The sequence below is a fragment of the Diabrotica virgifera genome, chromosome 1, assembly GCF_917563875.1.
Source record: "Diabrotica virgifera virgifera chromosome 1, PGI_DIABVI_V3a".
NCBI lineage: Eukaryota > Metazoa > Arthropoda > Insecta > Coleoptera > Chrysomelidae > Diabrotica > Diabrotica virgifera.
In genome coordinates, this window is record NC_065443.1 from 77997243 (window position 1) to 78015589 (window position 18347).

The 18347-nt window shown below is 33.4% G+C and overlaps 1 protein-coding gene across 1 annotated transcript in view; it reads left to right on the forward strand.

Annotated features, from left to right (window-relative positions):
• LOC114349403 (protein phosphatase PTC7 homolog) overlaps window positions 1-18347 on the forward strand; it is a 136038-nt gene that overhangs the window by 47056 nt on the left and 70635 nt on the right. The window contains exon 3 of the mRNA XM_028299765.2: window positions 14997-15313. Coding sequence (XP_028155566.1) covers window positions 14997-15313 — 317 coding nt within the window. The remainder of the gene's footprint in view (window positions 1-14996; window positions 15314-18347) is intronic.

Consider the following 18347-nt stretch of genomic DNA (forward strand, 5'->3'; position numbering starts at 1 on the left):
AACTTTGAAGCAGCCAAAGAGTTCAGATATAGGTACATCAGGGAAAATAAAAAGTCGGATCATAACATTGCAAATAGCTCTTTATACCATGGTCTAAACTTATTTCTAAAAACTAGTATAAAGCTGTGTAGAACCATGATACAAGGAGAATCGTGTAGATCACGATAGTCCCTATGATCAGAGGTATGGACCCTAACCAAAACCGACGAATTTTCTTTATCGATTTTTGAAAGAAAGGTATTAAGCTAAAATCTCGAGAGTAGTCTCAAGGTGTTGGCGATTTGAGATCACTTGTGGTCTTGAGATTCGCGTGGGAGACTGGCTGGTGACTTCATACTCGAGACCAAGATAATTCCGTGTCGACCAGATAGTTAACGCACAGCCCACTTTGTGACTTCATCTAGCGTAGCATATACATATTTTCATTCTTTGTGCATTCATTGTGCAAAAACGAAAAAAAAAACAGGAAGTGTTGGATGGGAAAATGGATGACTCATCGAATTGACTTGGGAGCCGGTTAAGTTCTCGTAAATGAGGTCTGCTGTGCAGTTTGGACTGCTTTTAGATTTATGGTAGGGGAGCCCAAGGGGCATTTTTGCAGTTACTCGTGCGCGTCAGGTATCATATGGGGAGAAACCTTGTACCCTGCAGATGTACCTCTGTATATGCAAAAATCAGACTGCAATTACTAACCAACATGATTCCTGTCATTTGACATGTTCTTCGTGTTCCACTCATTAAAATGCCCAGTTGGTGATAAACGCCAGTCTGATTTTTGCATGAGAGTTTAATGAAATGGTAACAAATCAGTTGGAAGTTCTGTCCGACAAAATACATGGAACGTTTTTGTAGTCTGACGTTCCAAATTTTTAACCTGTTCCACGATTAAAACTTCTCCTGTTCCAGTGTTCCCATACATCAAAGTTTGTCCGACTAGACACCGTTAAGCTATTAACAAATTTTCAGCTTGCTATTAATCAACTTTTTTTGGTACGTGGGATCCAGGTCTATAATTAATAACACAGGGTATTAACTTGTATCAAAACAATTCGAGGAAACCTTGACAATATTAGATACATATTCCTAATTGTTGTAGTTGGCGGAAACATTCATCTAAACTGTTTATTTTTATAAAAAAAAACAAACCCGTAATTATTAAAGTTAGTCATACATCATTTTTTATCACCAACATTGTTATATAGTTACTTTCTTGATAAAACCTTGTAAATCATGCATAGGGTATTTCCCATTTACATGATATCTAAATGCGACGAAAATAAATTATTCATAGAGCAATCTCCAAAGGCAGACAGAAATGTATTACATATATCAATATATACATAGTGCTGATTAGCTTTTATATATTATTTTGTTTTATAATTACGTCATCGGTCATATATTATAGTAAAATCATCAGGAGAGGACAAAATATCAAACGAACTCCTAAAGTACCTACCGAGGACAAGATCTGACTAAACAACTATTAAAACTATGTAATACAAAAAATATTAGAACAAAACAGAATACCACTAGTATGAAGATCAAGCATCCTAATACCTCTCTTCAAAAAATGAGACAAATTGGACCCGAAGAATTACAGAGGAATTAACTTATTAAACTCAACATTAAAATCAACAGCAAAAGTGATAACAAAAAAACTGAATGAAATTATAACACTAGCAGAAGAACAACACGGTTTTATAATGAGACAAGTTCAAGATAAATCATTAGAATACAATAAACCGGCATATTTGTTTCGTGGACCTTAAAAAGGCATTTGATAGGATCAAATTAAAGAACGTTATCCATTTGTTATACTCAAGAGAGGTACCTCTAGGAATAATTAAAACGATCGAAAACATCTGCCAGAACAACACAATAAAAGTAAAAGTAGAAGATAAACTAACTGACCCAAGTGAAGCTGTCAATGGAATAAGACGGGAGGATTCCCTGAGTCCGTTATTGTTCAACCTGATCATGGATGAAATAATAAAAAAAGTAAGAACAAAAAAGAATACCAAATGGGAGAAAAACAACTTAAAATAATCTGCTATACAGACGATGCAATACTGATCTCTAAAAGTGAAGATGATTTATAACGTATGCTGCACCAATTTAATATAACTAACCGCCAGAAAATTTAACAGGTTAGGGTTTCCCCAAAAAAGACAAGATGCATAGTTATAACAGCAAAACCAATAATATCTAAATTAGAGCTGGAGGGTCAGATAATAGAACAAGTGATGGAGTTTAAATATCTATACTAAATTTACAATCAAGATGCAGTGGAAATAAACAAACCAAGACACGCTAAATGCTACTAGGAGCACTCGAGAATCATAATTTACAATGTATATACTGTTATGATCTGCTATATATTACTTTTATTTTAATTGAGTATTTATTTAATTAATTATTGAATTGACGCAAATCATACATAAACAATTAATAAAAAATCTCAGGGTGCCCTTTTGTCATAAAAATTAACTAAAATTATCTTAGGTTATACTTATCCATTCTCGTGGCTTCAGTATCTCTTAGTTGATCCTTATCGGGATAAAATAGGAAAAGGAAATAAATAGAAAAATCATAAATAAGCACATACAAATACCTTTATTATCAAAAGCAATGCTCTGAAAATCTATCAATTAAATCCTGTGGGCATAATTGTCCAAATGAATCTTTTACCAAATGATTAATCTAATTTAAAAAAATATTTATCGCTTTGTTCCTTATACCATTTATAAAATAAGCTAAACAAACAAATTTAGGTATTTGCAAAACTACTTATACTTCCTATTAAATTATTGAAATGTTGGAACCTTAATTCATATGCTTTTACGCAAATATCTTAACTTCTGATCATAAAGAACATCTATCACATAAGTTATTGACTGACCTTTTTGATTCACACACAATGATGTATCCTCTTGACCCAAACAGCTCTTCCTTGTTGATTATGTTAGGCTACCAATTAAAGCCCTCTCCGTTCTCAGCATCAATCCAGCAGCATACCAGCAACTATTTCTGCAAACCACAAGCCAGGCCTCTTTTGACCAGTACTCGTTCAATAAACTCCAAAACTCTCTCCTCTCTTTCTCTCAATAATAATCTCCTGAGACCCAAGTATCTTTTTTACTTGGTGTCACAAATAATTTTAATAACGATAAATCTTGTAACTTACTCTCTTGGACTTTAGAGAATCAAAGAGGTTTTTCTTCTCAATTTGATTTGTCTCTCGTTCCACTTTTCAGCTACTCTCCACTATCAAACAACCACTAGTACTTGCTTCTGAACTATACGCGAAAACTTTCGACTGCCTTTCTCGGATGCCGACCACACAATAATTTTTCTTTTCCAAACTGTCTCAACATTCAAACTTCCCTTTCCCCATTCTAAATTGCCAAGCCAATCAGAAACATTTCTCTTTCCACATTCCTCTCTTTTCATTCGAAAAACCAGGCATTCTTTCAAACAATACTTCTACTCATCCTAATCACTTTCCGGAAATTATACAAATACTCTTGTGCTTAAAACAAACAGACTTAAAATTCCAAATCTCTCTACCTTTATTTTTCTAAAAACTAGTAATTACAACTACCGGTGGATTTTACCTTCCCGTAACAAACAATCTTTTTAAATTATAATCCGAAATAAATTGTCATTTCACTTCACTGCATTTACAAATGTCTTTAAGTCTTCAGGGAAAAACTCATTAACGAGAAACCCACTGCGTAAAAGCTGCCTTCTACTAAATAGTTACAAATCAATATACAGGGTGTATCAAATTTATGTGCCCGCGTTATAATTAAAAATTTAAATTTTTACTCTATCTTTGATTGATAAAGTGATACATAATAATACATACATTGTAAATCTCAAATCATGATTTCCAAACTTCATACATTGTAAATTATGATTCGAGAGTGCTCGTAGTAGCATTTAGCATGTCTTGGTTTGTTTATTTCTACTGCATCTTGATTGTAAATTTAGTATAGGCATCACACTATCTAGCTGCTGAAAGCTCGAAACAGAAGTGGAACATCAAATGAATGAAGAAATAAAAATATCGGAAAGAAATGAAAGGCAGAATTTATAAAACAGTCATCAGACCAATAATGACATACACGACAGAAACACGACCTGACACAGAGAGGACAAAAATATTGCTCAAAACAGAAGAGATAAAAACCCATCGAAGAATCTATGGTAAGACACCATGGGACAGAGCTAGAAGTACAGATGCGGAGATGCAAGCTAGAGAACATTAATAACTGGGTAAGAAACAGAAGAGTAGAATGGAATGACCACATGCCGAACGACAACAAATAGAGTAGTAAGGACGACGAGACGATTCCCGAATAGGAAGACGATCAGTGGGAAGACAACGAAAACGATGGATCAACAACTTACTGGAAGCACATTGAAAAAACAGTCATGTCTATACAAAAAGAAGAAGTAACGGCATCGTTCTTGTACGAGGAATTATCTCTATTATAGAGTTTACTTCATTTATTCTCTTATATCAGTAGACAATATACAGTTTGTTCATGACATTTTGTTAATTATTCTGACAGACCTAGTGTTCACTTGGATATTTTAAAGTATAATTTTGTTACAAGGAGCACGATCAGATTGAGATTAACAAAATAAAAATAAAACTGCACACTGTCGCCTAAAGAAACGATTTTATTTCCTGATATTGATCCATCTTAACCTCTTAGAGCTATGATTTCATCTGCTCTATTGCTCCCATCTGAGAACAGTATGTTCTCAGATTAGAGCATTCCGCCATAATCCAGTCAGCATATTCTCGTGCAAAACCAAGTCTTAGCTTTACGGTAATGTGGGAGCAGTTAGCAGTTGTGAGGCGCGAGCTGAACGGAAAGTCCTCAAAGGGTATAGCGGGATAAGATGGTCAAAAATGTCCCCGCACCGATCAGCCCCGCTACTTATGTTTTCGATAAAGGATATAAAATTATGCCCTCATGCCAATTTTTAGCTTCCCAAAGGTCCTAGAACCTTTTAAATCGAGAAAAGAAGAATTTTTAGGTCAAATTTTTTGTGAGCGCAATTTTACTTTAAAAAATCTGGAAAACATTCAAAATGTTGTATCGTTTGAATACAAAACAACCTGATTTTTTTCAGATTTTTATAATGAAAAATAAGCCCAAGAAAAAATTTTGAAATTTCCAAAAAAAATTAGGTTATGATAATATGATTTGGCCAACTTTTAAATAGATTTTTTTTGTACTTTTTGCCGTTCTTTTGAATGGCAAAGGCAGAATTTTTAATATCTGAGCGGAAAGGACGCAAAAATCGAAAAAACCGTTTTTGGCTGTCTAGAGATGCATCTCGGGACAGCCAATTTTAGAATTTAGGATCCTGACTGTAACAACTGAAAAAAAAACCGAAAAGTGTGAATTTTGTCATAAAATTGGGGTTATAATAATATTTGGAACAACTTTTCCAAATAACTTTTTCGATAACTCTTAACGCGAACCAAATCAAATCGCATATCGAAAATTCACCCTGTTTGTGGATTCGCAGTAGGCCGCGTTTAAAATTTAAAGTTCAGTTAATTTTTTTAAAAATTGTGAACCATCAACCTGTATGACTGTGCAAAATTTCAAATCTGTATATATTTTGATAGTCGAAACATAGGGGTGTCTTCATCTTAAATGCGACACACTGTATCTTATCAATTCGATAATTTATTGCAACTAATATAGTCGTATTTTTTATAGATTCAAAATATACAATCAAAATATGTACTGACTAATTCACTAATTTTATCATAAAATGTTCAAATTGATTGCATTGAGGTATTGAACCAATTTATGCGTATTAAGAGGAAACAGTAGCGATCAACAGGTAGCGAAAACGCGTTCCAAGATTGCGGCTGTAATTTTGAATATTTTTTCGAGATATTTGGCACACGTATTCGTAATATAATAAAGAATGGCGGTACAGAGCCCAATTTGAAGAATATATTAATATGTGGAAATTGCTCTGTAATTAAATACAATATTGAAAAAACGAGCCTGTACCGCCATTAAGAAGAACAAAAAGATACACTTTCTTCAAATAAACTTTTTTATCCGATGCCTAGATTTTGTGTCATTTTGGAACTACTAATGAAATAAAAAATTTTAGTAGTTCCAAAATGACACAAAATCTAGGCATCGGATAAAAAAGTTTATTTAAAGAAAGTGTATTTTTTTGTTCTTCTTAATGGCGGTACAGGCTCGTTTTTTAAATATTGTATTTAATTACAGAGTAATTTCCACATATTAATATATTTTTCAAGTTGGGCTCTGTACCGCCATTCTTTATTATACAGGGTGAGTCATGAGGAACTGTACATACTCCTACCTCGTATAGAGGCTCCTATGGGGAATAAGAAATGACCATTAAAAAGTGTCTGCTCCCATTGTTTAATAATATACAGGACGAGTTTCGCATTTTGACAGAAATTTGTATTCGTCATAATTTTTGAACGGTCAGATCGATGTGTTTCTTATTTTGGCCAATCGTTACACTATTACCACCTAATCAACTAATTTATTCAAACTAGAAAAAAATCAGGTCCGGCTTTAAAAAAATTAGTTCGTTTGGGTCTTAGAAAAAATTTCACCCTGTATACGCTTTTTGAAAACTCTAATATGAATTTTACAAATTAGACAAATAGGCAATTAAAATGGCATATTTATTTTTTTTCCGCACACGATTACTTAATTTTTTATAAAAAAAATCAAATTTCACTATGAATTAAAAGTTTGGTAAAGTGAACCATGTATTAAAAAAAAATAACTTTTATTACAAAAATTAATTTTTTTGCACAAATAAGTAATTTATGTTACCATCCAATCAACTGATTTATTCAAACTAGAGAAAAATCAGGTCCGGATTTAAAAAATTAGTTCGTTTTGGTCTTAGAAAAAATTTCACCCTGTATACGCTTTTTGAAAACTCTAATATGAATTTTACAATTAAGACAAATAGGCAATTAAAATGGCATATTTATTTTTTCCCCACACGATTACTTAATTTTTTATTAAAAAATCAAATTTGTCAAAATCGGAATTTTAACCTAAAAATGAAAAAAAAAATGAACTCACGGTTTAACTCGCTACAACTCTGTTCCATTTTAATATTTTTTTTCTGAAATTTTTACAGCACATACCTCTTACCATTGTGAAGACTATGAAAATTGTTGTAGACTTTCAGTCTTCTTCTTGTAAAAGTTGCAAACTTGTAAATCGCAAAAATTAGGTGGAAAAATTTAAAATTTATCAATTTGATCACGTCTATGTTAAACTATAGAGTCCAAAACAAGTGTTATGGGAAGTTTTAGATGTAGACGTGTTATAGAAAAAAAAATGGTAAAACTTTTAATTTTAAGAAAAACGTTGTTTTTGTAAATTAATTTTTGTAAAAAAAGTTAATTTTTTTAAATCTATGCAAAAACTTTGCCAAACTTTTTATGCATAGTCAAATTTGATTTGTTAATAAAAAAATTAGGTAATCGTGTGGGGAAAAAATAAATACGCCATTTTAATTGCCTATTTGTCTTATTTGTAAAATTCATATTAGAGTGTTCAAAAAACGTATACAAGGTGAAATTTTTCCTAAGACCCAAACAAACTAATTTTTTAAATCCGGGCCTGATTTTTTTCTAGTTTGAATAAATCAGTTGATTGGGTGATAACATAAATTAAATATTTGTTCAAAAAAAATTCATTTTTGTAATAAAAGTTATTTTTATTTTAATCTATGGTTCACTTTACCAAACTTTTAATTATTCATAGTCAAATTTGATTTTTTTTTTATAAAAAATTAAGTAATCGTGTAGGGAAAAAAATAAATATGCCATTTTAATTGCCTATTTGTCTAATTTGTAAAAATCATATTAGAGTTTTCAAAAAGCGTATACAGGGTGAAATTTTTTCTAAGACCAAAACGAACTTATTTTTTAAATCCGGGCCTGATTTTTTTCTTGTTTGAATAAATCAGTTGATTGGTGGTAACATAAATTAAATATTTGTTAAAAAAAATTAATTTTGGTAATAAAAGTTAATTTTGTTAAATCTATGGTTCACTTTACCAAACTTTTAATTCATAATCAAATTTGATTTTTTTATAAAAAATTAAGCAATCGTGTGCGGAAAAAAATAAATATGTTATTTTGTTATAGGGAGAAATTTTTTCTAAGACCAAAACGAACAAATTTTTTTAAAGCCGGACCTGATTTTTTTCTAGTTTAAATAAATTAGGTGATTAGGTGGCAATAGTGTAACGATTGACCAAAATAAGAGACACATCGATCGGACCGTTCAAAAATTATGACGAATAAAAATTTCTGTCAAAATGCGAAACTCGCCCTGTATATTATTAAACAATGGGAGCAGACACTTTTTAATGGTCATTTCTTATTCCCCATAGGGGCCTCTATACGAGGTAGGAGTATGTACAGTTCCTCATGACTCACCCTGTATTATGAATACGTGTGCCAAATATCTCGAAAAAATATTTAAAATTACATCCGCAATCTTGGAACGCGTTTTTGCTACCTGTTGATCGCTACTCTTTCCTCTTAATATAATATTATTATAATTATACAGAGTGGGCCAAATAAAAGTATCCACCCCGATATTTGGCAGTATTTATTAGATTTTAAGAAAATAAAAAAACAGGTCAATTTTTGATCTAAGGGGGACACATTTTTACGGTACAAACATCTGTCATTTGTCAACTCCCTCCCTTCCACTTCCCCCACCCCTTATTTTTAAATAGGGAATAGGGGTCGTGTGCTAGCTCATTTGAAAGGGTATTCAATTCTCTATTCAGTAATATCAACATCGGCTTAAAAATATATACAGGGTGTCCAAGAAAAATTATTTTGGTTGCTCACAAAAAAAACCTAAAAATTCTTCTTTTCTCTATTTAAGACGTTCTAGGACCTCTGGGAAGCTAAAAATTTGCATGAGGACATAATTTTATATCCTTTATCGAAAACATAAGTAGCGGGGCTGATCGGTGCGGGGGCATTTTTGACCATCTTATCCCGCTATAGCCTTTCTTTCTGCCAGTCTTCTTCTAATGGGTCGTTCACTCACACTAAAATTTCTCACCTCAAAAAGACGCGTACGAGCTTCAGGAGCGGTGCAAAAGCGATTTCTCAACACGTTGCTGACAACGAAGCGGTCATCTCGAACTGCAGTGCAGGCCGGCACGCAATCCCGATCTTAACCCAATTGAACTCATTTGGGACAACCTCAAAAAAACTGAAAAGAGTAAGAGTACCAGACCCTACAACATTCGAAGAGCTCAAGACGGCTGCGGTAGAGGAGTGGCACAAACTCTTCTAATCGGATATCCATCGGATATCCAGGATATCCATCGGATATCCAGGATATGAGTAGATTGTCGAACCGGCTCCAGGAAGTCCTAAGGGCCAGAGGCGGCAACACCCGTTATCAATACTCATATATTTTTTTAATTAGACTCAAAATTATGTTTGTTTGCATTTTCTTCGAAGATTTTCAAAACATTGGATTTTGCTAAGCATCCCTTGATAAACGACTTTTTTTCAATAATGGTATTGTTTTCTTTTCGTCAAAGATAGTTTTCACCGTATCTTTCATAAAATGTGGTGCAAGATTAACAATTTCTCCAAATTGAAAGAAATACAAGGTGGGTGTGGTTAGTTGTGCTGGTGAGTGTATTTCATTTCGTGTCTGCCGGTTAACATTTTTTGCACGGTTGTATAAGAATATTTGCATTTTTAAAATGGATATGAGTAGATTGTCGAACCGGCTCCAGGAAGTCCTAAGGGCCAGAGGCGGCAACACCCGTTATCAATACTCATATATTGTTTAATTAGACTATGATTTTCAAAATTACGTTTGTTTGAATTTTCTTTGAAGATTTTCAAAACATTGGATTTTGCTAAGCATCCCTTGGTAAACGACTTTTTTCAATAATTGTATTGTTTTCTTTTCGTCAAAGATAGTTTTCACCGTATCTTTCATAAAATGTGGTGCAAGATTAACAATTTCTCCAAATTGAAAGAAATACAAGGTAGCCTTATAAAATAAAAAAAAGTCAAAATGTAAATTCGTACAGGTTAAAACAAATTTTATATCAAAGTTTAGGTGGGTACAAAAGATATATTCAGGAAAGTATCCAAATCATACAAGGGGATCATTGTTTAAATAATTAAAAAGGGGTCATTTTTGCAAAAAAAAAAATAGTTTTTCAACTGCTGAGGTAATTCACTTATTAGTGAAGGTCTATGGGATTTTTGCTGCAAAGTTGAAGAGTAAATATTTCACATAAGACTTACTAAATTAAATGTGACCCCCTATTTATTTAAATAATAATTGTATATAAAACTTTAAAAACAAATTTGCAAAAAAATATTTTTATCGTTTTAAATGAGCACTATAAAATATCTTATTTTACAGACTAAGTTGCGCTATGTTACCAGTATTAAGTAAAAAAAAATTGGTCGAAAAATATTTAATGTTTTTTGAGATATTGAATTTGTTTATTAAATGTTACTATATTTTCAATTGCAAAAACGCGGTTGTTGCCAAAGAAATATTCACCTGCTTAAGATCTCATTATTTTTATTGTTATGTATGTTTTCGATAAATGTATTCATAAATTCAAATTTCAATTAAATTCCCCCTAAAATGGCATTTGAAAATTATTCTTTGTTTATAATTTGATTTTTTAATAACGTCGCGACGTGTCGCGGGGATTAAGTATTTTGAAATGCCGTTTCGATAATTGGGTTCCTGGGAATTTTTTACTATTTGTAATACTATAATTTAATAAAAAAATTTGAATAATTTTCAAATGCCATTTTAGGGGGAAGTTTAATTGAAATTTGAATTTATCAATACATCCATCGAAAATATACATCAAAATAAAAATAATAAGATTTAATACATGTGAATATTTCTTTGGCAACAACCGCGTTTTTGCAATTGAAAATAGAGTACCATTTAATAAACAAATTCAATATCTAAAAAAATATTAACTATTTTTGGACCATTTTTTTTTATTAATACTGATAACATAACGCAACTTTTCCTGTAAAACAAGATATTTTATAGTGCTTATTTAAAACGCTAAAAATAATTTTTTGCAAATTTGTTTTTAAAGTTTTATGTATAATTAATTAAATGAATAGCAGGTCAAATTTAATTTTGTAAGTTTTATGTGAAAGCTTTACCTTTCAACTTTGCGGAAAACAATCCCATACACCTTCATTAGTAATTTAATGACCTCAGCAGTTAAAAAAGTAATTTTTTGCAAAAATGACCCCTTTCTAATTATTTAAACAATGATCCCCTTGTATGATTTGGATACTTTCTTGAAAATATCTTTTGTACCCACCTAAACTTTGATATAAAATTTGTTTCAACCTGTACGAATTTACATTTTGATTTACATGTATACCTCGTCCAATTTACTTACCGTTGCACGTCATCCGCGCCATAGCCTGTGACACGATACCAACACGATATATTTAGGCGGTGGGTGTGTTCCTTTTTATAATCAAAATGATTCTAAAGGGGAACATACCTACCGCCTAGATATTTCGTGTTGGTATCGTGTCACAGGCTATGGCGCGGATGACGTGCAACGGTAAGTAAATTGGACGAGGTATAGTGTAATTTTATTTTACTAGACTAAAGGTGGGTGGGGTTAGTTGTGCTGGTGAGTGTATTTCATTTCGTGTCTGCCGGTTAACATTTTTTGCACGGTTGTATAAAAATATTTGCATTTTTAAAAGTGTGTGTGTGTGTGTGTTTTATAAGTGTGCTTACATTTCTTTTAACAATGACGTAATGGGATTTCTCGGCTTTCAGAGGAATTGCAAAAATGCAAATGTGTCATGTGTCAAGAGACAGTGGAATTTTTTGTAATGGATATGAGGTTTCATGTTATTATTGTAGGTCAATGTACGCATTTATTTAGTAATTTTCAGACTGTGGTGTACAATAACATATTATAGTCCACAGTACATCGTCCTTTTGGAAGAGGATTACAAAAGTCTTAAAAATGGTCTTAACTGCTTTTTTACTTTATTTTACTGTTTTACTGTTTTTATTATTTTTGGCCTTAATTTGTTAATCATTTAAAAAGTCCACCGAACTCACTTTAGTAAACAGAAATTTGGTTCCATAAAACTTTAAAAAATTATCAGATAACTGGCAGGGTCAAAGTCACGGGAATCGGGAATACCTATTTCTCTGGACTATTAATGAACACATAAGTTGCTCATACGAACTGTGTAGTTAATTGGACATGTTGTTTTTTATTAAATACAATAAATAATTTTTAATTAATTTTAGATTTTTCTACTCTATACAATTTTTTTTACAATTTAAAGAATAAAAAAATACAACAATACTTAAAAACAAGAGTGTTTGACCAGTGCATACTCCCAATTCTCACATACGCATGCCAAACATGGACCTTGACCAAGGCAAACATGGATAAAATAATAAAGACACAAAGAGCCATGGAGAGAGCAATGTTAGGAGTAAAATTGACAGACAAAAAGCAAAACAACTGGGTCAGAAATAGAACAAAAGTCAAAGACGCAGGCCAACATATAACCAGGCTAAAATGGAGCTTCGCAGGTCATAACGCTAGACAAACGGACAATAGGTGGAATAGCACGATACAACAATGGAGACCATGGACAGGAAAGAGAGCAAGAGGACGACCCCAGATGAGATGGGGAGACGACATTAAAAAGATAGGAGGAACGCACTGGAAACAGAAAGCACTAAACAGAAGCGAATGGAGGAAACTGGGGGAAGCCTATGTTCAGAATTGGACGAATTAAAGGGCAAAAGAAGAAGAAGATACAATTTTTTTTAAATGCTTGACTCAAATGTGTTCAAATTAAAGATAATTATTGGTGTACCTACTGTTTTTCAAATGAAAATTCAGTATTGCATTATTGTTTTTTGAATACCAAATTTTAAGCGGTAAGATTATTTCTTGAATAAAACTGTATTTATAAATAATATTAACTAATATTTTATTGATATCTTTGTCTGAATATTTGCTAAACTGTGTTGTTCCCTTTGACAAGTTGAAAAACATTAATTGAATGTTTATTTACAAAGACTTTAATTTTGTATGTACCTAAGTATTAAAAAATAATATCTCGAATATCACACGATAATAAGAATAAATAAGAAAATAATGCTCCAATTTGTTTCTCAAACTTGTTTCCATTCGGCAATACTCACTCGAGCCCTGTGTACTCTCGTGTCCATTGCCAAGCAACAAGTTTTTGAAAAATTGTCCCATTATTTTCAATTTAATCTCACTCTCTTGTGATATTAATGTTGATTATTCTTTTAATGGTTCTTTTAATTTCCAATCATGTAGTAAGATTTTCCATCGCTTGTTTAATCCTGTGAAATCAGATTATTATTATACTTTGAATAATCTACTTATATTTTTATATTGAAAATAAGTATGTATGATGTTTCTGTAACTTTTGCTTTTTTTTAACGAAATTGACAAGTTGTAAAACATTAAGTAATTGTGATAAATTTCACTGAATGTTTATTTACAAAGACTTGAATTTTGTATGTGAGTATTAAAAAATAATTTTGCGAATATCACACGGTAGTCAGAATAAATAAGAAAATAATGCTTCAGTTTTTTTCTCAAACTTGTTGTCATTCGGCAATAGTCACTAGAGCCCTGCGGACTCTCGTGTCTATTGCCAGGTAACAAGTTTTCGAAAAACTTCGCATTATTTTCAATTTGTTCTCACGCTCTTGTGATATTAATGTTGAAAATATAGTGATAAGTCAAAACAATTAAAATAATTCTAATATTATTGTTTTGATGAAGATTTAAATAATCGTCGCGAAGGTGTTAAAATCGGTGGTGAAAGCATTAATAACATCAGATACGCAGATGACATCGCCATAATAGCAGAGAGTCTGGAAGACCTTCAAACCCTGTTGAACGCTGTAAACAACAAATGCATTGCAAAGGGCTTAACAATCAACTCAAAGAAAACAAAATGGATGGTGGTCGGAAAAATTGATATCGAAGACTCAGTACTAAAATTAGATAACCAAATCCTGGAAAGGGTGGAACACTTTAGATATCTGGGTATCTGGATTGACTGCAGGGTTGAAAGTGATGGGGAAATTTCGACCAGAATAGAACTTGCACGAAAAAGCTTTATTAGCTGGCGTTCTGTATTGTGCAGTAGAAGCCTTTCATTGACCACACGTCTAAGAGTATTGAAGGGCTACGTCTGGTCCGTTTTGTTCTATGGTTTTGAAACTTGGACAACAAAAGTGAAGAATTTCAACAAATTAGAAGCGTTCGAGTTGTGGTGTTATCGTCGCATGCTCAGAATCCCATGGACAGCACAAAAATATCCAACGAACGTGTGCTGGAGACCATGCACAAAGAGCGAGAATTGATCAACGTCATAAAAATGAGAAAGGTTCATTACTTCGGTCATATAATGAGAGAACCTAAATATCGTTTACTCCGGCTGATCATTCAGGGCAAAATCGAAGGAAAACGCTGAGTTGGAAGAAAACAACTGTACTGGCTACGTAACATTCGACAAGGAACAGGTCGAACGGTCGAGGAATTGTTTTATATAGCTGCAGACCGAGAAACATTTCATCAGCTTGTTAATACGACGATAGCCAACGCTTGAAAACAAGCACGGCACACAAAGAAGAAGATTATTGTTTTACTTATTTGAAAATTTATAAAAAGTTGTTTGTACTGTGATGACGCGACTGCCAGGACAGTCGAATATGAATTAATCAGAGTATTTCATAATCATAATCATATTGAGGACAAAAAACAGTCACAACAATTAGTTGTATTGTTCTATTTGGTCTATTTAATAATTTAACGAGTACTTAAAATATTAGAATTTATAGTATGTAGTATGTAAACTTTTATTTTTGTTACAGGTAGTAGTACAGCATGCGTCGTAGTCTTAAATCGAGAAAACAGTACCTTATATACTTCGAATATTGGAGACAGCGGGTTTATGCTGGTGCGACGGGGTAAAGTAATAAGAAAATCAGAAGAGCAACAGCACTACTTTAACACCCCGTTCCAGTTGTCGTTACCTCCTCCTGGATACAGACAGGAAGTGCTCAGCGATCGACCCGACGCAGCCATGACAGATAATATTCCTGTCGAAGACGGAGACGTCATTCTAGTCGCCACCGATGGTGTTTTTGATAACCTGCCCCAAACTCTTATCGTCAACGAACTTATAAAGGTAAGCATGGTGTATAGTGTTGCATACTTCCAAAATTGTTTTACAAAATGGGATAACTGTTGAAGTGATATAATAGTTACTTATGTCATACCGATTTAATAAGTGTATTTATCACTTCTATTGGATAGTCCTATCAGGGACAGTGAATCAATCCCTACTCCCCGCAGATTCCAGGAGCTTCTTGGCCCGGGAAGCTAGCACCTGCTAAGGGTCCCTTGTCCAGGGTCACGGATGAAGTCCAGAACGGCATCCAAGGCGGCGAAGAATACTTTCGGTACGGCGAAGATGGCGGAGCTGGCAACCCTTGATTTTAGGGATAGTATAAGATCACAACCGCGGCGTCTGATCCAGAGTGGGCGGCCGAAAACAGCGTCGGACCCAGAATGGGCGGCTGAAACCAGAATTCACCAACACGTCTAGCCAGCGTGGTGTTTTAAGGCTAAATACCCCTCATGAAAATGTTAGTTGAAAAGAAGCAAATGCCCCAGGCAAGTCGGAAACTATTTCCAGAGTCTTGCACTGATAAACTATCAGTCTGTCCCATGGATTCGGATTCTGGGGGGACAAACAATTGACAAAGACAGAAAAAAGTTACCCGAATAAAACGACACTTTATATAGGAACATATAATGCACGTTCCCTACTATCCGATGAAAGAATTACTGAACTTGAGTGCGAACTAGAAAACATAAAGTGGGACATAGTCGTCCTCAGCGAAATCAGAAGACGTGGCGAACAATTAATTAAACTAAAATCCGGACATAGTTTTTACCATGTAGGTGACGACAATAATTCCTTGGGAGGAACCGGCTTCATTATACACAAGCGTCTTCAAACAAGTATAGTATCACTAAAAAAATTTTCAACAAGAGTGATTTGACTTACTATCAAATTGAATACAAGGTATAATATGAAAATAATACAGGTTTATGCACCAACAACAGGCCATGATGAAGAAGAAATGGATCTATTCTACGATGATATCGAAGCTGCTCTTAAAGACAACCAAGGACATTTTACTTTTATATGTGGTGATTTTAACGCCAAAATAGGAATGAAATCCAACCCTACAGAAACGCCACTGGGAAACTTTGGCTTGGATGGTAGAAATGAACGTGGCGAAACACTGTTAAGGTTCATGCTGCAACACGAACTATTCCAAAGGAACAGTTTTTTCAAAAAGAAACCACAGAGAAGATGGACATGGCAAAGTCCTGATGGAAAAACTCAAAACGAAATAGATTTTATTACCACTGACAAAAAAGACACAGTTAAAGACATTACGGTTCTAAACAGATTTGTTACCAGTAGCGACCATAGAATGGTACGAGGTAAAATAGAAATAAGCTTAAAGAAGGAGAGGTATAAGATGATTAAAAAGAAGAACAAATCAAAACCATGGATGAAACCATCAGATGTAGATAGTTTTCAGCAATGTATTTCAGACATACTTAGCAGTCCTGAAGCAGAAAGTAATATAAACGACTTAAATAATAAATTAACAAATGCCTTACTCGAAAGTCAAAACAAATTCTGTCCTAGAACTCAAAAAGAAGAGAAGATCAGCCAAAATACCAGGCAACTAATGCAGAAAAGAAGAGAAATGAGAAGCGACACGGAAACTAAAGCTAACGAACTACAAAAATTAGATAAAGAAATATCCAAAGCTATTAGACAAGACACTCGAAAATACAACCAAGAACAAATCGAACATACCATTGAGAAAAATAGAAGTATGAAAGTATTGAGAAGAAGACTAAGAACGGGGACAAGGCAGATAATAAAGATTAAAGATAGAAATGGTCATCTTACAACCAACAGAGAGGAAACCCTTAAAATAGTTGAAGACTTCTACAAATTGCTGTACACAAGCCAATACAAAGTAAATAGCAAAGAAGATCAAGTACCAGAAATATTAACAATGAAAAAGGGCATTGTCAACCAAGGATCAGAACCGCTACCGGAAATCACAATAGACGAAATAAAACTAGCCCTAAGAATAACAAATCTCCAGGCGAGGATTTTGTAGTTACTGATGCAATCAAAATCGGAGGCACTTGTCTTCTTAAGAAAATAAAAAACCTTTTTAACATGTGACTTTTAGATAGTAATATACCCGACAAATGGCCCAATGCTGAAGTAATTCTATTGTACAAAAAAGGAGATCCCCGTGAATTAGAAAATTACAGACCTATAAGCCTTCTTAGTTACTTATACAAACTCCTTACAAGAATAGTAACGAATCGTCTTGAGAAAAAACTTGATTTCTACCAGCCAATGGAGCAAGCGGGATTTCGTACCGGATTTGGAACAAATGATCACCTACAGAGCATTAAAACGGTAATAGAAAAGACAATCGAATACAATTGACCACTCGTTTTGGCTTTTGTAGATTTCCATAAAGCCTTTGATACGGTAGAATTTGACAAAATTCTGGAAGCACTACAAGCATGCCGCATTGACTACCGATACATAAGGTTAATTTACAATACATACAAGAACGCAACTATGTCGGTGAAACTACATAAAAACACGGATCATATCCCAATTGGCAGAGGAGTCCGACAGGGCGATACCTTATCGGCTAAACTGTTTACCGCTGTACTAGAATATGCTTATAAAAAACTTAACTGGGAAGAGCGAGGCCTGAATATTGACGGTAGAAGATTAACAAATTTGAAATTCTTAGACGACATAGTTTTATTTTCTGACAACCTTAAGGAGATATGTACAATGCTACATGAACTTCAGTTAGTGTGTGCCAGTGTAGGTCTTAAAATAAACATCTCCAAAACAAAATTCATGACAAACCTAGTACCTAGCGGAAATATCAATATTGGAGACAACGAAGTAGAGCTAGTGGAAAAATACATATACCTTGGACACGAAATAAAGATCACAAGAGACAACCAAACATGCGAACTACGAAGAAGAATAAACCTAGCATGGGCAGCGTATGGAAAACTCCAAAGACATATTTAAAAGCGATATACCAATTTCTTTAAAACGTAAAACATTTGACCAATGTGTGTTA